At 37.9% G+C, this 22,604-nt stretch overlaps 1 protein-coding gene across 1 annotated transcript; it reads left to right on the top strand.

Annotated features, from left to right (window-relative positions):
- Positions 1-277: 277 nt before the first annotated feature.
- clcn6 (chloride channel 6) lies at positions 278-22,537 on the top strand. The gene is made up of 23 exons (XM_017705797.2): positions 278-398; positions 1,040-1,099; positions 1,190-1,255; positions 1,357-1,422; positions 2,696-2,762; positions 2,879-2,985; positions 3,242-3,368; positions 3,916-3,983; positions 4,625-4,683; positions 4,965-5,097; positions 6,045-6,158; positions 6,240-6,406; positions 6,605-6,722; positions 7,893-8,022; positions 8,875-9,028; positions 9,913-10,069; positions 10,275-10,381; positions 10,553-10,739; positions 12,786-12,943; positions 16,961-17,117; positions 17,935-18,042; positions 18,338-18,463; positions 19,486-22,537. Exons 1-23 carry the CDS (start codon positions 321-323, stop codon positions 19,564-19,566), a joined length of 2,595 nt encoding a protein of 864 aa, XP_017561286.1. The 5' UTR covers positions 278-320; the 3' UTR covers positions 19,567-22,537.
- The last annotated feature ends 67 nt before the right edge of the window (positions 22,538-22,604 follow it).

Here is a 22,604-nt window from a genome sequence, read left to right as displayed (position 1 = left end):
ATTTGCAACGCGCAACGCGAACACACGTAACGGAAACAGAGCTAACGCTAGCGGGAAATCCACAAAAAGCATCGCAAGTGGTTCAAAGAGCTAGTAATGTGATTCAAAGTGGTCTTTTTAATTCTGTAGTTTTATGCAGTTAAATGAATGATCATTATTCGGATATTAAGAGAAATATTTACTCTATAACATGGGCATGTAGACGCTGCAAAAATGTTCGACTCGGTTACGAGTCGGTTGGTTCGTTCAATGAAAAGAACCGGTTCAAACGAACGACTCGTTCAGGATTCGGATGTCGTTAGTGTTGGCTGGTGCTGAACATGGCGTGTTGTGGGAGCTGCTTGTGCTGTCAGTGCTGCTGCTGCACAGAAGGAGAAACCAGGACACCAGAGGAACTGGTACCGTGTAGACCTCTTTGCATTTTGTGTTTCTTTGCCAGCTAGACTCTCCTATGCAATATCTTGCCCGTGTGGCTGCCGTGTGTGCGTTTATGGCAGAATGTTTTGAGCGATGCTAACGTTAGCTAGCACAGCTTCCTGTAGATGCTCCACCCTCTCCGTGTTTTTATATTAGCTAAAACAGTTCATGCCTTTCTTGTAGTTGTGGGAATGACAACCAGTTTAGTCACACAGGGTCGTGTTCATTGTGTTTATTTTACACGTTGAGAGTGCTTTCAGCGTTATTAATGATCTGACACTGTTGGCTGGTTGTAGTTGGTGTTGTTTAATTTTTATGGTCACAATGAAATCATGAACTTTGTGAACAGGCCTGCCACCGGGCTCAGTCTATAGGTGCTGTATTTGAAACCCAGGCAGTTCTAATGTATATTGTAAGAGGAATAGAAATACCAATGGTAAAGACAGCCTAGTGTGCATATTGAGGAGAGGACCCTTTGTTAAGAATCAATGTTGACCATCTGCTTTGCTTGCCAGCTGCCACTACTGAAGCTAACCCACACATCAGCCCTTAGGGACTGTCTTTCTTGACTATTGTTATGAAAATGAGCCTCATTATCCTCCTTTTACATCTTCTTTGTCAGACCATTTTGGGCGAGACCAGGGAAGATGAAGACGAAATACTCCCAAGGAAAGATTATGAGGTGAGACACACTATGCTATCTTCAATCAAATTAAACCGCATAGTTAATGAATATGATGGCTGAGGTTTGGCTCACCCCCTTTCTAAACAGAGTTTGGATTACGACCGGTGCATTAATGAGCCCTATGTGGAGGTGTTGGAAGGACTGGACAGGAAGGTGAAGTATCAGATTACAGTGTGTAGTATATATGTCTGTAGTAACTGCATCTTGGCCAGTTGTTGTCACATTTGTTGTCTAATTTACTTTTTATATTCTAGAAAACCAAAAAGTATGAAGCTGTCAAGTGGATGTTGGTGTTTGCCATTGGAGTATCTACAGGCCTGGTAGGAATTATTCCTGTATAATTTCGCCTGGCTCCATGCCTACATAGACCATATGCCAGTACTAGAAGTTCATTGTCAGAGATGTTTCAGTAGGAAGCTGTGATTACGTATTTAAACCTTACTAAAGGTTCGATAAGTGCGGTAAGACAATATGATCCATTTGAGCCCTTCTTAGTTCTAGACATTATGATTTGTGATATTAAGCACTTCACATGTACTTGCTCTGTAGATGGGTTTTACACTTGAACGTCTGTTGTAGCTTCCTATAGACAGGCTTGTTTTTTTGTTTTTTTTCTTTCAATTTTAACATTGAAGCGTGTCACAGATTACACAGACGGGTGAAAACTGCAGATAATTCCATACAGGTGAACTGCATAATACAATTAACATGCAGTGCATCAAGATGGCAAGAAGAAAAGATTTTGAAACGGGGGTCATTATTGGGGCACAGATGGCAGGAGCTTCGATCACAAAGACTGCTCAACTGGCCAGTGTTTTAACAGTAATGGTAACCTTGGGGACTGTGGTCAAAAGCACATATTCGATGAGTGTGATGTATTCGGGTGAGTCATCCTTGTCATCCGCATACAAGTGAGTGAGTGCAAATGTGGTGTAGACTAAGGCTCAAATCAGTGATTCACAAAAGAATAACCGTTATTCTGAAGGTATCATCACTGAGTTATGCTGAATCATCACCTTTATTTTAAGATAAAACATTTCTGTCCTGATGGGAGTCTCTTCCAGGATGGCAAACTCCATCCAAGGGATCACTGAATGGGTTGATCAGTGTGGAAATTCTGTAAGTCCTGTGCTGTGGTTTTTGCAGTCACCAAATCTCAACCAATTTGAACGTCTGTGGGAGATTTTTGGACCAGTGTTTTAGACAGAGCTCTCCACCACCTCCATGAAGACATAAATTCAGAGAATGTCTTATAGAAGAATGCTGTTACATCCCTCCAATGCCAAGATGCATTGATGCTGTTCTGGTGGCTTGTAGTGACTCAGTGACTCAACACCTTATTAAGGCACTTAATAAGTCACCCATCTGTATATGGTGGCTTTCATTTTTTTGCCAAATGTTACATTACAATAGTGTAATACATAATTACATTAAGTGATCTTTCAGTGATTGTTACATTGAATGTGGGGAAACATTAAAACATCTGAATTTTTGTGGATTCACATTTAAGTGCTGTAAATACTACTACTAGTTAGCACAAACAGTGTATTATCAAACAATAATACACAATAATAATTATTTCTGTCTTTTCAGATTGGCGTCTTTGTTGATTTCTTTGTCCGACTCTTCACACAGCTGAAGTTCAGACTGGTTGGAAAATGTATCCTTTGCGAATATTTTATATTAGCAGCAATTTTTAAAGGAGTTTTATAGGAAGCATGTTATTCAGGAGTTTTGCCCAGTTTGCCCAGTGACTATCCTTAACGTATCCTTTAGCTGTGGAGGAGTGCAGTGAAAATGGGTGTCTTGCGTTGTCCTTGCTTGAGCTTCTATCTTTCAACATGGCTTTTGTATTTATTGCCAGTGTTCTGGTTCTGATTGAGGTAACAATACGCTGTATTTGCTCTCCACACATCCATAGTAGGCACATGTATTTTTGTTATATATTGTAAAAGTCTTATCAGCTCAAAGTTATTTGTTTATTGCATATTAACTTCATTTTTAGATGTGACAAAACGAAAGCAGTTTAAGTGCTAATCCTGAGTTGGTGTATATTCAGCTTTCTGAATGTATATTCAGTCATTTTCAGCCTTCTGTTGCAGAAACTTTGAATTTATTTCTTGTTGTGTGTGATGGCAGCCTGTAGCAGCAGGATCAGGCATACCAGAGATTAAAAGTTACTTAAACGGAGTAAAGATTCCAGGGATTGTGCGACTGCGGACGTTCATCTGCAAAGCCATTGGAGTTCTGTTTGCTGTTGCTGGAGGTAATGAATTGCTGTGTAGTTAAAGGAGAATTCTGCTGTTTTTTTTTCAACAGTTCTGCATAATTGAATCAGTGATGTAAACAGTGTTATTCAGAGTGTTTTGATGTTTATTGGTGAGTTTGTAGAGAAACATACCAACTCTGATTTCTTCATAGTGGTATTGATGGGCACAAGGGCTCACAATGTATGCAATGCAGATATAGCTATTTTATTTGCTATCCAAAAAGGCCAGGTTACCTACTTCTGATCTATCACCTGTAAAATAGTAGTAAATAATAGTAAAATAATGAGCTATTGAAATGCGATGTCTCAGGCCTTGTGTATCCATGACTGTTTTATGTAATAACTTTCCATGACGTAGGTAGCTTTTAGAGGTATTCAACTCTTCAGACGTTTGGTTCCAGTCACTGCCACTGTGAACAGTTCTGATCCTGGCATTTTCTTGAACTTACTCGCTAAACCATGGTCATAGAATACATGATTTGATATTTGCAGTATTGGGGATCCAACATACTATAATTCTGTGCAATACATTCCTATGTTTCAGGTCTGTTTGTTGGAAAAGAAGGGCCAATGATCCACAGTGGAGCTATTATAGGTGCTGGACTACCACAGGTACCAATTATACAGTTTGTAATTAAGCCTGCATAAATAGAGCAGGAATGTTTAAATAAGATTGCCAAGCCTGGCATCAGATTTAAAGAAAGGATTTATGAAAATGTTGTTAATGTGCTTTAATGGTTTGTATTGTTGTTGTTGTTGTTGTTGTTGTTAGTAGTAGTAGTAATAATAGAAGAAGTAGAAGTGTTGTTGTTGTTGTTGTTGTTATTATTATGTCATAACGTATATGCAGTATGTAACGTTATGTCATCGCTGCTGAAGCAAAACTTTGTATCTCCAATTTTCTGTTATTTGAAAATGTCAGCTTCCTTTTGCACTCTATAAACATTTCATAACAAATGGACCAGCAATGGACCGTTTGACTTCTTGTTATTGCCAAAATACTTTAAACTGTGAATAAACCATCACTTTAATGTTAAATGTCTATAACATTTCAATCTACACTGTAAGTTATAAGTTAGTATTCAAAAATAGTTATTAATATGATTAAATGACTAAGTTATTAATAAGGGATAAATTGGTCTAAATAGTGATTACAAGTTAATTAAAACAAGATACATAGGCTGCAGAATACATTAATCTACTGGTCTATCTACTGTACACCAAATTGAAGCCGTGTTTTTGTGTCACTTTAGTTTCAGAGCATCACCTTCAAGAAAATCCGCTTTCACTTTCCCTATTTTCGTAGTGACAGGTAAGAGCTTGCTGCTGTTAATCATTTCGCATCAGGCAAGAAAGAACATGCTGTACCAGTATGTTAAATTATTACATTGTGCTGTATCCTTAGAAAGTCTCCCTGCCTTGTGGTTCACAGTCTAATCTGTGTTTTTTTTCACCCGTGTTCTCATATATTAACCAACATCATTAAAAAGCCATTAGCCGGTCCTTCCTGATGTTAATAAAACTTTTGACTAATCTTGTTTTTTTTTTTAATATCAACCACATCATTTAAGTGCTGTGCTTATATAACCTCAGGGATAAAAGGGATTTTGTGTCGGCGGGAGCAGCAGCTGGAGTGGCAGCAGCATTCGGGGCTCCCATTGGGGGAACCCTCTTTAGTCTGGAGGAGGGGTCATCTTTCTGGAACCAGGCCCTGACATGGAAAGTGGTGAGGAGATGAGGGCAACACACACTAGCTTGCGTTGGTAGAAACAGACATGTCACCTGAACTACTACAATGTCACTGGGGCAGTACCACTCTTGTCCCTGAGGTGATATATAATCCATTAAAATGATATGTTCTAAGTTGTATCGACTCCACACATCCCGTCTCATCTCCAGGCTTTTTATTTCATTGTTCTGTTTTAAAACATTAGGTTATCAAAATATACAAATATGTACTTTTCCACTGGCACCTTAAAACCACTGTTGTACCTTTTGATGGTACATTTACATTGTTTGTGCCTTGATGAATGAAAAATGTACCTTTCTGACAGTGTAGGAGAAGAACTGTCCAACAGAGTTCAGTTTTGTTTATGGTGGGTCAAGTATGGAATTGCTTATGTTTTTTAAATTACAGTTAAAAAGTACTATGTAAGGTTGTTTCTAGCAGTATCTGAGCTCAGGACTCAGGTCTTTTTCTCTAAGCTATTGGTAACTAGCAAAGATACTTTCTCTAGATTGACAAAGCACTTCTTGTAAGTCGCTCTGGATAAGAGCATCTGCTAAATGCTGTAAATGTAAATGTAAATGTTCCAAAACTTACCATGTGCTATAGTCCATATATGCAAATCTTCACAAACATTTTTAATTCAACATGGTTGTGATGTCACAGACACATTTCTGTATCACTAGCCATTCTGCCTACAGTACTGTTGTGTTTTAACCCTCACTGCTTTCAGAAAATATGGACTTTAGAGCAGCCAATCAGAAGAGAGAACATTTAAATATAAAAGAAATAGCTTGAATATTCGAAAAGATAAAAGATGAAAATCACACATTTTACTAGGTGAACTTGTGCAGGAAAACTTTAGAATATGACCAAACCAAGGACAAAATACAGATGTTTGCTGATATATACATGTCTTGATTTCTTTGCGGCATATCTCTGTGTAGCTGTTCTGTTCCATGTCTGCCACCTTCACACTCAACTTCTTTCGCTCTGGAATCAACTACAACAAATGGGGCTCCTTTCAGCTCCCTGGCCTGCTCAACTTTGGAGAATTCAAGGTAAAGAGAAGCAAATTTGAAGGAGGAGATTGCGATCCTCATTTGTGTTCTAGACTCTGTGTGTATTCTGCGTCTCTGCAGTGTCCAGATGGGGATAAGAACTGTCACTTATGGACTGCAGTGGACCTGGCCTTCTTTGTGCTGATGGGTGTAGTGGGAGGCCTGCTGGGCGCCATGTTCAACTGCATCAACAAGCGGCTCGCCAAGTACCGCATGAGGAACGTACACCCCAAAGCCAAATTCATCAGGTACCTGCAAGACACTACTGGTTGTCCTGTTAACTGATGTTTCTGCCTGTTTCTCCAGCACCTTAGAAATGACCAGCATGTTACATTTCAGTATTTGTTTAACCAGATTTGAACATGAAAAATTGCATGATGGGATATAAGAAAATAAACACAGCAAATGAATAATGAAGGTAATGGCATTTCAATTCTGTTTGTCAGAGTACTGGAGAGTCTCCTGGTGTGTATGCTTACAACGGTGGTGGTTTTCATGGCTTCCATGACTTTAGGAGAGTGCAGGGATTTAGCGCCCCCGACAGCCAACAACACAACAGCAATAGTAAGTGTAAAATAAAAGAGTTTGTATGTATTTTTCTTTTTCTTCCCCTCTTTCGCTCTCGCATGCTTTTGTTTTTGTTTATTCTTGTTTACTGTTTACTACTTTCTTTGTTCTTTAATACTTTAGTTCTGTCTCTGATATTCGCACACAAGTTATATTCTTCTGTTTTTTTCCCCCATTATGATTACTTATATAATTTCCATTATCTGAATGACTCATTAAGGCCTAATGAACTGTAATGGTTTGTGATCTTTGCACATTCCGGTCCTTACACTAAATAACCGAATATACAGCATTCCAATTAAAGACTCCTTTTAAGTACCTAAAACAACAGTCCATAAGCATCCATTAAGAAAAATGATTTATTTTTTCAGGAGATATTTCTGAGGAGATTAGATAAAAGATAATCCACTCACACTTGGGGGGGTGGGCTCCAAAACAGGAGTGGGAAAAAAGATGCAGTGAAACTCCTAACAGGGACTCCCAACAACGTGATAGACCACCAAAACTATCCCCATAAACAGTATTTAAAGCTTTCATCTTTGGGAGATACAGTGTTTCTGTCTGTCCTTCCACTGTGACAAGACAACTCAACACTAAGTCTGAAAGGATGTGTAGCTGTAAAGAAGAACGTTTGCAAATCAAACAAAGAATCGTCCAAATTCCAGACCTCAGCATCATTAAACGTGTTTTGGATTACTTGGGTTGTGAGATACAGAAAATGCAACCAACTTCTTAGACTGAACTTTGTAGGTGTGGAAAAATATCCCTACAGATTTCTTTGTAATCAAGTTTTTTTGTTTGTTTGTTTTTTTTAAATCAAGTCTTCTGAAAAGAATGGAAGCTGTAATACTGTAATAAATTATTTTATATTTAGGCGGTGAGGGTTTTCTGCTTGTTTTCACAAAAAAAAAAATTTAATGACTTGTATTTAACGGCTGTTTCAACAGGAAATTAAACGAATGAAAGGGTTATCTCTGACTTTTGAACAGTACTGTATGTTTAAAATTATAAGCCCTGGGAAACATATTTGGACCAAAAGAAAGTCAGTTGTAAGCACAAGGCTGAAATGTATCTTTGTAGATGTTGTATTACATCATTCATTTATTTATTTTGATATCAGTTTGTTATTAATGTTCTTGCATTTTTTTTGTGTGTGTTTTTTTTTAGGTGTCAGCCAATGAGGATGTGAATTCGACCATACGGCAATTTTTCTGCTCCAACAGGACCTACAATGACATGGCAACTCTTTTCTTCAACCCTCAGGAGACTGCAATACATCAGCTCTTCCACCAAGATGGTGAGACAGTAGTGTTCACACACACACACGTGCATGTACATACTCACAAATAAGTCACCTGATAGCTCTCAGGTGAGAGTCAGGTGGATTAATGATGGTTGTGACTTCAAAGTCCAAAATCCTCCACACTCCCACATACAGAAGCCCTGCTATCGTGAGTCACTCAGGCGGTTCCCTGTTTTTGCTATCTGTTCCATTAATGTCTGAGCTTAGTAATCTGACTTTTAACAAAAGTATTTGTAACTTTTTTTGTACAACGTATGTTGAAGGTCTGCTCTCATGACTGCGTGCATTAGTGCAGCAGTCGCAGTCTTTAAATATAATTGCACATCATAATTTTGGAGATAATGGCAGTAAATCTTGTCCAGTTTCCAAAACACAGTGTTTAACATTTGTTACAGTTAATATGTGCCGCATGCCAAATAATACAAAAAGATTTCCGTGGCAGCAGGCCTACAAAGATGTATTTTGCTTTGGTCACCGATTAGCATCCCCCTTTGGCAGTTAACACAAGACAGTGTTTATTATCTTAATATGTGTTGAATATACACAAGTGAAACAGATTACATCCACTAACCACAACAGCAGAACCTTCGCTCTTTATAAAGTGCAGACAACATAGTACCATCTAGTCCAAAATCTTTCATTTCATTTATTTAATTTCCAGTCACAATTGTCATTAAGTTATTCATTTTTTGAGCATCAGGAAAAAGCTGATTGTGTATTTATGATAAATATATATGAAATATATTTAACAAAAAATTCCACTGGTACCAGCAACTAAATATAATATCACATTTTAAAGCTTCCGCTCTTTTCAGGAGACTTGATTTCTGTTTTTCTCTCTCCTAGCCACCTTTAGTCCAGTCACCCTCTTGTTGTTCTTTGTGCTATACTTTTTGCTGAGCTGTTGGACATATGGAGTGTCTGTCCCCAGTGGACTCTTTGTCCCCTCGCTGCTCTGTGGAGCGTCTCTTGGACGCCTGGTGGCCAACATCCTTAAAATGTAAGAGTGCAAATGAATAGTGAAAATACAAATGAGTGATATGTTGATATTTATGGTGCAGTAGATAACCCAGTTTTGTTGTGTAGGTAGCCTAATTAAGAAATATGGATACCGAAGTCCTTTCGTTACCTAAAGTATATCAGTCTGTTATCTATTTATTACAGTAGATAAAAGACTAAGTATTTCTAGTAGTATTTGGCCGATCAACATTCGACACAATGACCTCCTTATTTAGGGCCATGAGGTTCAAAGTGAGCCAATTAACTGATGTTACAGCCTGTTGTGATTAGTAATGATGATTAGGAGTGTTTGCTAGGTGCAGATGGACCTGCTAACCTTTTAGGGAATGCACTCTCACTCAGCACTGTGATATAGATCACTAGGAATATTTATGAACAGAAGAATTTTTATATCAAATATCAAAATAAATTAGTAATAGTGATGCACTAGTGATGATTTTTGAATATTATAATCATTTGTAGTTAGTTGTAATAATTTCTAATTTTCTGGCCAAAAACTGTATATGTGGCAATTTGCATATGCAAGAAAAAGGCCTGGGTATTAGGGTCATGTCATGTGACATTGTTGATGATTGACAGGTTTGTTAAGAAGCTGACATTGAAAATGTGCTGAATTTAACATAAGCAAAAGTTATGGCTTTAAATGTTGTCTTTATACTTTTTCATTTTTTATTTGCAATATGATAAACTTACCAATTTTGCACAAAAAAATGCTATTTATATTTTAATTTGTTTCCTGTACAGGATGTGTTAACTAGCTTGAATTTAGTCACCTCGACTTTTACAACTGTTTGCTGTAACATTTGGATAGACTAGACAGTTCTCAGTGACTGATTTCAAATGCTGTTGTTTTGTTAACTTCAGGAATCTTGGCATGCATATATATTCTGGAACGTTCGCTCTGATCGGAGCAGCTGCTTTCCTAGGAGGCGTGGTGCGCATGACCATCAGCCTGACAGTCATCCTAATAGAATCCACCAATGAGATCACTTACGGCCTTCCCATCATGATTACACTGATGGTAAGAGTGAAGTCAGCGCTTTTATGAGAAGGTGTTTAATTATGTCTGCTAGAGGAGAAAAAAACCTTGTTCAAGGACAGGATTTTTAAAGAAATGATTGTGATATGAAAACAGGTTAGTTTCTGCTAAAGCCATGCCATACTGTATTTTGTGTTGCCCTTTTTTTAGTTGTCCGTAGATGCTAATTTTCTTTGTGTTTTATTAGGTGGCCAAATGGACAGGAGATTTCTTTAATAAAGGAATTTATGACATTCATATCCATCTGAAAGGTGTGCCGCTTCTGGAGTGGGAGACTGAAGTAGAAATGGATAAGTGAGAGAAAGCTTCTGTGTTTGCTCTTTGCATTTTGGCAGTTCACAATATTCTTGTTTTAATTCTTTTTCTCTTTAATTCACTTTTTTCATGCCATTTTCATCATTATATATCCCTCTATGTTTTATATTCGTCTTTTTCAACTCTTTCTCTCTCCTGACCGCCTCTTAGACTGACTGCTAGTGACATCATGGAGCCCAACCTGACGTACGTTTACCCACACACACGAATCCAGTCTCTGGTCAGCATCCTGAGGACCACCGTGTACCATGCCTTCCCCGTGGTGACTGAGAACCGCGAGTATGAGAAAGAGTTCATGAAGGGAAACATCCTCGTCAGCAACAACATTAGATTTAAGGTACAGCACTCTCTACAACACATACAGTTTATCCATACACAGAATGGAGCTTTATTTAGGCCAGATATCTTGAGACCTGAGTACAGCAAAATTCTGTCCAAAACTGACCCAGACCACCCAATCATTACCTGACTGGATGGTAGTGGTTATACTGTAGTGACAGTAATAGTAGATCAGTAATCAGTAGATCGCGTATATGTGAAATAAAAAATAAAAACAATATATGCTGTAGTAAAATAATCAGCAATCTAAAATTAAGTTTAAATTCAGCTTTAACAAATGAATTCATCAAATAATGCCTTTGAAAATAGTCATCAAATGTTTTTAATCTGGATAAACTTTAATGTGCATAATCCTTAGAACCTTAAATTGCAATCAATGAGCACATGTTCATCCATCCTGATAATCCGTTAATAATCCAACTAATAACTCAATTGAAATTCAATATGTCCATGTGTACTCCTCAGTTGGAATAGGCTAGCCATTCAAAAAACAATTTCCTTCTGACTGAATGAGTTTGGTAATAAATCGAAGAATGAAAGCAGAGTAAACTCCTGTATCTGATTGTATTCCCAATTTAATTGTATAAATACATTCTGAACATGTGCGTTTGTGTCATAACGGATGTTTATAATGTATAACATGGCTACAGCCAGAAACTGGTCTGCAGACCTAACAAAGTATATCCTTCAAACTTTATGAGATTTAAAAAGTTAGCTGGTTGGTGGCTGTAATGCTCGCAATAACAAGCTGTTCTGACAAGTATATGAGCAAAAGAACAACAATGGGTATATACCACAGACCAGGGATGTCCATTCTTATCCATAAAGGGCCGACGTGACTGCAGGTTTTCATTCCAAGCAAGCAGGAGCTCACCTGTTTCCAGTTCTTTAATCAGTTGGTCATGCTTCGAAAGCCTGATCATGTGAGCTCCTGCTTGGTTGGAATAAAAAACCTGTAGCCACACGCCCTTTGCAGATAAGATTGGACACCCCTGCAATAGACTGTATATAGTTTACATAAACTATACAGTATTATTAACCGAGTTTTGGAGTTCTTGACTATTAAGTTCCAGCTCTATAGTTTCAGTCTGCAAGATGCTTCAGTCTGCACTGTGCCTACACTTTTTAAATCAGTTACCAAGTTGTGTAGTTCATGAGTATTACATTGAAATGGTACAATTTTTGTCCACAAGATGGTGCAAGTGACCTGTATTTTTAAAATCGCTCCCTTTAAAGGTGGAGGATTTGTCGTCAGTGTTACAGGGTTTCATAACAAATGTGAATCCTGCCAAACAGAAATAAAGGATTATTGCCCTTTTTGTACCCTCTCAAGTGCATTGCTCTCAGCTTTTGATGTCTTAGTTTTTTTTTAACAATAATTGAACAATTAAGGCCACAAATCCTTAATATGCCAGTAGCGTCACTGTTCCAGATGCAAGCCAGAAAGTTATTTCACATACAGTAAAGGGCAGACTCTCAAGCAAACAGTAGAATGTAGACTGTTAACTACTGATAAGTAGAGTGTAAACTTATCAAGACAGGTTACACAAATTCTTTGTTCATCAGCTTAGTAATGTGGTGCAAATAAGAGCAAACTTTGCAGTGTGGTAAAGTTATTCAAAGGTTGCTTATTGTGTGTTTTCTTATGTATTTTATTTTTCCCACTTGTAAAGCCTGTATGGTTTTACAATTTACATTACAATTTTTACATTAACATTTTCCAGCTCTAAGTATTAAAAAAGCTGTTTAAAGCTTGTAGCTTTGGCATTAATTGTCAGACTAGAATCTACACTGGGACGAGCAGCAGTTTTCTGTGAGCGTTTGCTTCTCATACATCGTGCTAATGCAGCACTCCATAAGCGCTTTCATTATGTGCTGTGTATTTGCATATCTGATACATTTAATACATACATGTACAACAGCTACATTTTCTTGTGAATATGTAGCTTTTCTTTACAGCAGGTAAGGCCTGACTCCAAATAAAGAGTTTTCAGAGTGTCTTTTAACCTAAAGTAATAGTAAGTAATGATCTTTTCCCCCACAGAAAACCAGTGTGTTGACCCGGGCGGGGGAGCAGAGACGGAGATGCCAGTCAATGAAATCATACCCTTCGAGTGAGTTGCGCAATGTGTGTGATGAGCAAGTGGGGGTTGAGCCAGCGGAGGAAGGGCAGGACATTCTGCAGCAGATGCTGGAGAGAAGGTAGGCAGTATCATGGTTATTTTAATATGATGTTTGTTCACTTAAGCAGGAGGGGTATAATGATACACTGAACCCATGACATACATTCATTCCAGGCCAAGAGTTTATGTACACCCGAGCTAAAGCCATTTTAACTCATTTCATTAGAACGCATGTTTTGTGTTACCATACATTTCTTTTGGTAAGTCAATTAATGCTTCTAGTTGTTAATTATTTTGTGTTATATTATAATTATTAATTATTTTTATTTTGAAACTACCTCATATATATGGAAACATGAAATGTGTGGAGATATGAGTTTGAACATTGTAGCCTGTATGTACATAAACTTTTCACCCAACTGTTCCATGTCACTTTTAATGGTAATATGGTTATACATTTTGGGGATTTGGGGGTCTTTGTGTCTGTCTGTGTGTCTGTCTGTCTGGCTAGCTGTCAAGCTATCTATCTATCTAGCTATCTGTCCATCTATCAATCTATCAATTTATATAGAACCACAAACATTCAAAGAACCCTTTATATAGCACCAGAAAGGGTTCTTCTATTGTTTTAATGTCAAATGTTTGTTAGAAGATCCCTTTTGGATCTATACAGAACCATTTTCAAAACGATTCTATATAGAGCCATTTACAGCACATTCTCCTTCAGTCTTAAGAGCCATTTCATAATGCAAAGAACCATTTAATCATGAAAAGGTTTTTTTTTTTTAAAATGGTTCTATATATAACCATTTTATGAACTAAAGAACCCTTGAAAAAACATTTTAAGTGTGTAATGTATGGCTGTGCTTCAATGCAAATTTTGTTGTACTTTTCTTAGTACTTGGTCTTTCATTATTTGGAATACATGGAAATGACAGTTTGGTATTTGTATACAAGTTACGTTGAAACACAAACTGTCTTTGCCAAAAATACTTCAGACATCTTTTTCAGGAGCAGAGGCGTTTGGCTTTTACGCTAATGGCATGCAAGTGAATTAATGAATTGCATCATCTGACATGAAAGAATGTGTACCCATCTACTGTAATAATATGATAAGTAACATATTGCAGTCTGAGCTCGGAGAGAACGAGCATAATGCTTCACTACGTTGTGCAATTTGTTACGGATCATTAAATAGCACTCTCCCCTCAGGGTCCACGACCCTGCCCTCACATACTGCTCGTTTGATATGCATGGTGTGCGTGCCCCCTGCAAAAAACTAATTTACAATACCACAGGCTTCCAGAATGAGTGAAAAACTCGTTTTGTGATTCTTATTACAGAAATTAAGTGAGATTGTGTCTTGCCATAGCGAATTATAATATTTCAGCATCTGTGGGCAACTGCAGGAGAATTGTGGTTATGCGTAACTGGAAGGAAAATTATTTTGAAGGCAGACAAATTTGTACACTGTACTCCTTACCTCCAAATGTAGTTTATCAGCCTTTTTTTAGCTTACTAAAGACATTTTGCTTCTTTAGAGCTACAAGATTAAATAATCACATACAGTTCAAACCAGATGTCTACAATAGATTGGTTGTAATACTGTATGACATACAGATTTAAAAATGGACAGAGGTTTGGACAGCAAATGGACAGAAAACCACATAAATAAGTCTATTTGAGATGACGTAACGGCTCCAAACAGTTTGTGTCTAGCCTGTGATGATTTAGAGATCTAGTTGTAACATCACAAAGTAAATCGGTATCAAATACTACTATGGTTCGCTACGTTGGTTGACACCAAACACATTTTAGCTGATCAACTACATTTGGCTTAAGATTGTGTAAATTAAGACGTTTTAAGCTATTTCTTGATGATGTGTAAATACATGACATTGTGGTCTCAGCTGATTGGCTCTCCAGCCTCACACCCCCTGGGAGCTCAGCCAAAGACTGCATGGTCAGTCTCAGTGACCATGCCAACACTGGTCTGCAGGCCAAGCCCAGAGTGAAGCCTTGTTCTTTGGTCCTGGTGTCAGTTCAAGAAGCTGTAATCCTAGTTGCTGTTGTCCATTTCATAGCAATAAAAGCAAACAGTGCGGAATGTTCCAAGAGAGCCAAAAAGCCAGAAGGAGAAAAGAATTGTGAAGGGCAAGGGTAATCCTGTTTAAATGACCATGGTTCACTGGCACCCAGTAGTCCAAGCGCATTTTATGCTCACTGAAAAAATTGCACAACTGCCATGATGCTGCTTTGTATAGTGGTGCTCTCTTTTCAGTGAAGTGGTTATACACATAATAGATTTAAACTGAGCCTACACATATACAGTGGTGTGAAAAAGTGTTTGCCCCCTTCCTCATTTCCTGTTTTTTTGCATGTTTGTCACACTTAAGTGTTTCGAAACATCAAACCAATTTAAACAATAGTCAAGGACAACACAAGTAAACACAAAATGCAATTTGTAAATGAAGGTGTTTATTATTAAAGGAGAAAAAAAATCCAAACCATCATGGCCCTGTGTGAAAAAGTGATTGCCCCCTAAACCTAATAACTGGTTGGGCCACCCTTAGCAGCAACAACTGCAACCAAGCGTTTGTGATAACTTGCAATGAGTCTTTTACAGCGTTCTGGAGGAATTTTGGCCCACTCATCTTTGCAGAATTGTTCTAATTCAGTTACATTAGAGGGTTTTCGAGCATGAACGGCCTTTTTAAGGTCATACCACAACATCTCAATAGGATTCAGGTCAGGACTTTGGCTAGGCCACTCCAAAGTCTTCATTTTGTTTTTCTTCAGCCATTCAGTGGTGGACTGGTGTGTTTAGGATCATTGTCCTGCTGCAGAACCCAAGTTCGTTTCAGCTTGAGTTCACGAACAGATGGTCGGACATTCTCCTTCAGGATCTTTTGGTAGACAGCAGAATTCATAGTTCCATTTATCACAGCAAGTCTTCCAGGTCCTGACACAGCAAAACAGCCCCAGACCATCACACTACCACCACCATATTTTACTGTTGGTATAATGTTCTTTTTCTGAAATGCAGTGTTCCTTTTACACCAGATGTAATGGGACACACACCTTCCAAGGAGTTCCACTTTTGTCTCATCGGTCCACAGAATGTTTTCCCAAAAGTGTTGGGGATCATCAAGATGTGTTTTGGAAAAATTGAGACGAGCTTTAATGTTCTTTTTGCTCAGCAGTGGTTTTCTTCTTGGAACTCTGCCATGCAGGCCATTTTTGCCCAGTCTTTTTCTGACGGTGGAGGCATGAACGCTGACCTTAACTGAGGCAAGTGAGGCCTGCAGTTCTTTGGATGTTGTTGTGGGGTCTTTTGTGACCTCTTGCATGAGTCGTCACTGCGCTCTTGGGGTAAATTTGGGCGGCCGGCCACTCCTGGGAAGGTTCACCACTGTTCCCTGTCTTCGCCATTTGTGGATAATGGTTCTCACTGTGGTTCGCTGGATTCCCAAAGCTTTGGAAATGGCTTTATAACCCTTTCCAGACTGATAGATCTCAATTACTTTCTTTCTCAATTGTTCCTGAATTTCTTTGGATCTCGGCATGATGTGTAGCTTTTAAGGATCTTTTGGTGGACTTTACTGTGTCAGGCAGCTCCTATTTAAGTGATGTCTTGATTGAGAACAGGTGTGGCAATAATCAGGCCTGGGTGTGGCTAGAGAAATTGAACTCAGGTGTTAAAAACCACAGTTATAGTATGTTTTAACGAGGGGGGCAATCACTTTTTCACACAGGGCCATGATGGTTTGGATTTTTTTTTCTCCTTTAATAATAAACACCTTCATTTACAAATTGCATTTTGTGTTTACTTGTGTTGTCCTTGACTATTGTTTAAATTGGTTTGATGTTCCGAAACACTTAAGTGTGACAAACATGCAAAAAAACAGGAAATGAGGAAGGGGGCAAACACTTTTTCACACCACTGTATATTAGTTTTTATGTGCAAAATAGCCTCTTGAACATGAACTGAAAAATTCATTTCCCAAATAAAGGTATATTGAACAAACAAAGCTGTTTGCTTCTGAGAACTGAGCGGTTGTTCATTTGACGTTTCTACTTATTGTTCTTGGCACAGACACATGCCCTACCCCAACCTTTACCCGGACCAGTCACCCAGTGAGGAGTGGAGTATGGAGGAGAGGTTCCGCCCCCTCACCTTCCACGGTCTAATACTGCGCTCACAGCTGGTCAACCTGCTGATCCGGGGCGTCTGTTATGCAGAGAACCAGTCGGTCAGTGTTGACACCTCATACATGAACAACTGTTGTAACCAACATAAACTATAGCATAGGCATGATCACCATAGACATCACCATGATTGTCATCGTAACTATACAGTTCACTGTATTCAGCATGACCACGAACCATAGAGTTCAGTATATTCACCATAACGACATACACCATAGAATTTACCATATTTACCATCACCCAAATCACTATAGACTTCATCATATTCACCTTACCCCCAATCACCAGAGTTCAAAATATTCACCATAACTACAGTTAGCATAGATTTCACCATATGCACTGAGTTCATTATATTCAGTCTAACCCCAGTGACCATAGAATTCACCATATTCACTGTAATTCCAAACACCATAGATTTCACCATGTTCACTGTAACACTAATCACTATAAAGTTCATTATGCATACCATTATGTATATTCATTATCATTAAAATCACTTCATGATAGTCCACCAGAAGTGTGCTAAACACCAGTCGCCATAATCCAAAGGCAAATAATCGCCATAATTATTACACAGCACATCATAAGCACAGTGTTCTTTCTTTTAAACTTTTAAACATATAAGACTATTACATAACTGTAAGTGGTGCTTCAACAGAAAAACTATTGCATTTTCATGTTGACTGTGATGTAGTGCATCATAGCCTGTGAGTAAACTTTAACTGAAGTTGCATAATGTTCTGCTTTGGGCAGAATGTTGGCCGTTATTAGAAATGTTGTGGCTGAATCAAATGTTTGACAACTTTCCTGAAAACTTTTCTCCAGGTTACAAATCTGTCTCTCTCTCTCTCTCTTTCTCAGAGTGCATCTCAGCCACGGCTCTCATATGCAGAAATGACGGAGGACTACCCACGCTTCCCTGATATCCATGACCTTGACCTAGCCCTCCTCAACCCACGCATGATTGTGGTGAGGCTCTCACAGCGATTCATCTCACGCTAAGCTAATAACCCAGTGCTCTGAGCAGTTCTCATACTCATCAGCTTAGAGAGGGAAAGAAAGTGAGCCAATAAGCTGTGGTTACACTGATGTTAATTGGTTACAAATTAAATATCAATTAGTGGCCAAGTGCACTTGCTATGAAGTGGGACCTGCACTAATAATAGTTTGTTCACTAAACTCTCAGAACTAATTAGCCTAATTCCTTCAGCATAAACTCTCTCCCTGTTTCTGTTTGTTTATGACCCTTTTTCTTTCGCTACAGGATGTGACTGCATACATGAACCCAAGTCCATATACGGTCTCTCCAAACACGCACGTCTCACAGGTGTTCAACCTGTTCAGGACCATGGGGCTGCGGCACCTACCTGTGGTCAACGCCGTAGGAGAGGTATGTTTATAGGGGCAGGTGGAGTTTCACTGGTCACATTCAGATGTTAATTTTTATTGATTAATGTTAAAATAGGAACAGGGGGTAGAGTTTTCCTTCATCTTGAGAAGTGGAGAAATTTAAGGCTCTGCATCCATAGTTAAATGAGGCATTAGGCCCATGTAGGCTGCAGTGAAAAGCTCTGGATTTACCCCAAAAATTTTAATGAATAGTCTTCAGGATGTTTAATTAGCTTCATGGCTGCCAATCCTTGACTTCCTAACGCAGTGGTCTGCAAGTATGTGCATGCCACATAGCTTGGCAAGGTCCCAGACTCTGGGGAAAACGGATTTGTCATGAGTTTTTGCATTTTATTGCACTTGATCAAATAGGGTGTTCATGAGAGCCTCAAGGCTGAAACATTAGTATTAGTGAGAAAACTGTCTTTGTATAGTTATAGTAGACTTAATTGATGTTTTATAAGTCCTGAAAGGAACATGGCATAATTAAATAGGCTTATCTTTAATTATTAATAAATAAATAATAATTAATACATTTTAGCAAATTAATCTCATAACGTGATGTTCAACATCTTGCTTGGTAATTATTCATGAGGACTACTAGATGTAAGAGGTAATATGTTACTTTGACCATACTCTTATATCTACTATCCTATGTAGGTAGTATAATATGAATCTTTCTTTTGTTTGATGCCTTTATTAATTTCACTTTAATTAATCTCATTGTAACTGTCAGATTGCACAGAAATGATATTGCATGTAACTTGTGCACTAGTTGCATGGAAGATTCATTGTGTAAAGCCAGCCTTAACAAGTTTTTCTTGTCGCTTTTGTCCTCTACTCACTCCTTATTGGGTCAGTTCCTGGATTATTGTACATCAATTCCGTAATGATTGTAAAGCACGTTATGCAAATAGCGTTAAAGTTAAATAATTCTAGGAATTTAATGTCCTAGGACTGTGTTGTGCTTGTGTTATGGAATGACATATATTGTAATATTGTATGCATCCCTCATCTTTTCAGATTGTAGGAATAATAACAAGACATAATTTGACCCATGAGTTTTTGATGGCTAAGCTCCGGCAGCATTACATCACCATCTGAGATGTGCGCTCGCTCTGTCCATGATCGGAGTGACCTCCCCCTGCTGCAGAACAGCTGGGCTCAGCCGTGCATGGGCTGGCCTGAATCCACACTAGACCACTGTCGGGCCAGAAACCTATCTTGGTCTCACCATAAAATGATTCTGGCCACTTCCTGGACCACTAGAGCATGGTACTTTATCCATATTGACTGACAGACACAAACACACCTGCACCTACCTACATACCCACACGTACATACATTGAGACTTTTCCAAGTACGTCAAAGTACGTTTTTCTCTGAAGAAAAAGCCAGCTACATTCTCATGAACAGTACCTTGCCTTGCTTTACCAACTTCACTGTAGCACTTTTTATTTTGGGCATCAAGTATGTTATTGCTATTGTTTTGGTATGTATACTTGTATTTATGTGAACATGCTTTTGCACTAAACGTGGTTAGAATCACTAGGCAGAACTGGAAGGAATGTTTTATATAGCTCAGAAAGAACTGTTTGTTGGAAATAGGGCACTAAAATAATATGTCAGCGCATCTTTATAATGAATATCAATAGCCAGAATTCTAGACTAATGAAACCTGGTTCAGATGCTGGCAGATTTGCCATTTGTCATACTCTGTTTAATTCTTAAAGTTTTAATTAGGATCTGAATACTAGAAGTAAGTGTGGGTGATGTGGCAAAAATATAACGTTACTGAACATTTGAAATAAAAATGAGATATTTAAGAAGGAATAAGATGAATATTCAAACAGTTGCTGAAGCATATTCATAAAATGAGACTGTGGTATATTGGGCTGACATCAAGTCAACTACTTGTTTCTATGCAGTTTCTGAAGTTACTATACTATCGTTTTCATTCTTCCCACAGTCTTTTTTATTATACTTGCAGTCGTTCAGTCATTTAGAGGTCCTGACAGCATTCATGACAAATTCAGAAAAGTGTATCGTAGTGTAATTTATACGTTTTTGTCATATTGCCCACCCCTAATTAAAACCAGATGTTTTAGCTTAGCATTGAAACTAAACTTTACAGAGATGTGACTGCAGAATCAGGACTGTTCTTGGACCTTTTTCATATTAAATGATGTCGATGCCTCTATATATATATATATATATATATATATATATATATATACACATTTGTAATAAGCTTGAATTATTCCATTTGAGAATTCATCAACAAAGTGGAAGACAGCACTCCCTGATAGCTTGTAGAGGGACCAGCTGTATCTCAGCTGTTGTCATGTTTCAGGGAATAAGCATCAAGCTGCATGTTGTCTTGAGGTTTCTGATGGAAAACAACAGTGCGCATAACAAACAGTCTTTTCCCATTGCAGTAGCACCATGAAGAGTTGTTCATATTGCTATTGCATGTTTCATTCCATTTAAACTTTTACTCTTCAGTTGTAACCATCCTATTCGTCTTGCCATGGCAGCAAAATGCAGATGAGCTTTCTCAGGGTGTGTTTGCGTCCTTGAACTGATCAAACCACCAAAAGATAACAGCAGGTCACGAATGACATTTCTAATACTGTGATGGTAGGAATCCACTTAGGCATAGCGTAGTTCTACAAATGTAATCTACTCTTGATATGTACTCATATGTTAGACCAATATTATTTGCATTAATGTAGTGTAATGCAGCTGTAATGTACATAGTATCAGATTTATGCTAAACAGATGAGGGCACGTTTATATGCTAAACATTCCTCACTTTTGTTCTTTTTTGTGTATATGGTTTTATTTAAGATTTTAAGTTTCAGTGAGATTTGTTTTTTACAAGTATGTACTAATAATTTTAATTTTGAAGTGCTTTAAAATGGCTCAAATCAATCAGTATTATATTTTTGTCATTTGTGAGAGTGAAGTTATACAAAGTGTAAATTGTTGTTTTTTTATGTTTGTAATATATCACACTATTGTTTTTTTATGATTATTATTATTTCTATTCAAGTGTTCTCTGAATTCAGATCCAGTACACTAAATGGATGGAAGAAGGCTTGCCGTTTACAAGACTCATGAAAATATAATGTCATAATGTGAAGTTTTGTTCTCTGATATGACAGACTTTTCTGTTCATATTGTTTAGACTTTAGCCCTCCATCCAGTAATGGTTGAGGTATAAGGGACTGAATCTCAATTAAATTTGGGAAACTAATTCAAATAAGGATTAGTTCAAGTGGATATTCAGCATTATTATAATCAACATGTGTTTCTGGTTACTTAGAATCAACTAGAGGACATAGTTATTCCTTAATAACATAATGACTGGAACAGCTGGCTAGCCTGTCTTCGCTAGTAGTAAACAAATTCCCTGGAGTTGGATAGTTAGGGTTTGTTTAATATGTTTATATCTGAAACTGAAAAAAATGTTTAGGCATTTGTTTTTAGATCTATTTTTGAACTATGCATTTTACCTGCAGGGTATGAGGTCTAATTCCTTGCTTCTGAGATTAGCTAGCTAGCAGCGATGAAGCTGCTTTTATTCAGAAACCAGAGGAAGATAAAATGGTATTGATGAATTTATCTGACTCTGGATAAGAAAAAACATGTTGTTGGCAATTGGAAACTATTAAATTAATTATTGAATTAAGCTATATCTTAAAATAGTTGATTTCCTGAATTGTTAGCAGGTTAAACTTCAACTGAACTGAATTGAAAAGCTGCCAGCCCCACCCTTCTATACTACCCCTGTAAGCTTTATGAGGAGATAACGGTTTTGGCAGTTGGTGATCCCCAACAATTGTTTCCAGCCCTCATTTCAAATATCTCAGAGCAAGCATGCTGATGTAAGACTAATTTTTCTCTTCAATCAGCTTTCCTCTTGTTCTTTCTGAGAAGTTTGATGGATGTGGCCTCTGGATTGTTCTGTCCCATGTTTACCTATGACAAACTCACAACAATGAGAGTGATGCAAACACTGTTCTGTGCCTTTACCTGACTTCAAATAAACATTGCAACAAGCTCTCGAGCAGAGATTTGACTGTTTGTTGGTTTGGTAGCTTGTTTAATACCAGGTGTGGACAAAGCACTGCCGATCC

The sequence above is a fragment of the Pygocentrus nattereri genome, chromosome 29, assembly GCF_015220715.1.
Source record: "Pygocentrus nattereri isolate fPygNat1 chromosome 29, fPygNat1.pri, whole genome shotgun sequence".
Lineage (NCBI taxonomy): Eukaryota > Metazoa > Chordata > Actinopteri > Characiformes > Serrasalmidae > Pygocentrus > Pygocentrus nattereri.
This window is presented reverse-complemented; position numbering and strand designations above follow the sequence as displayed.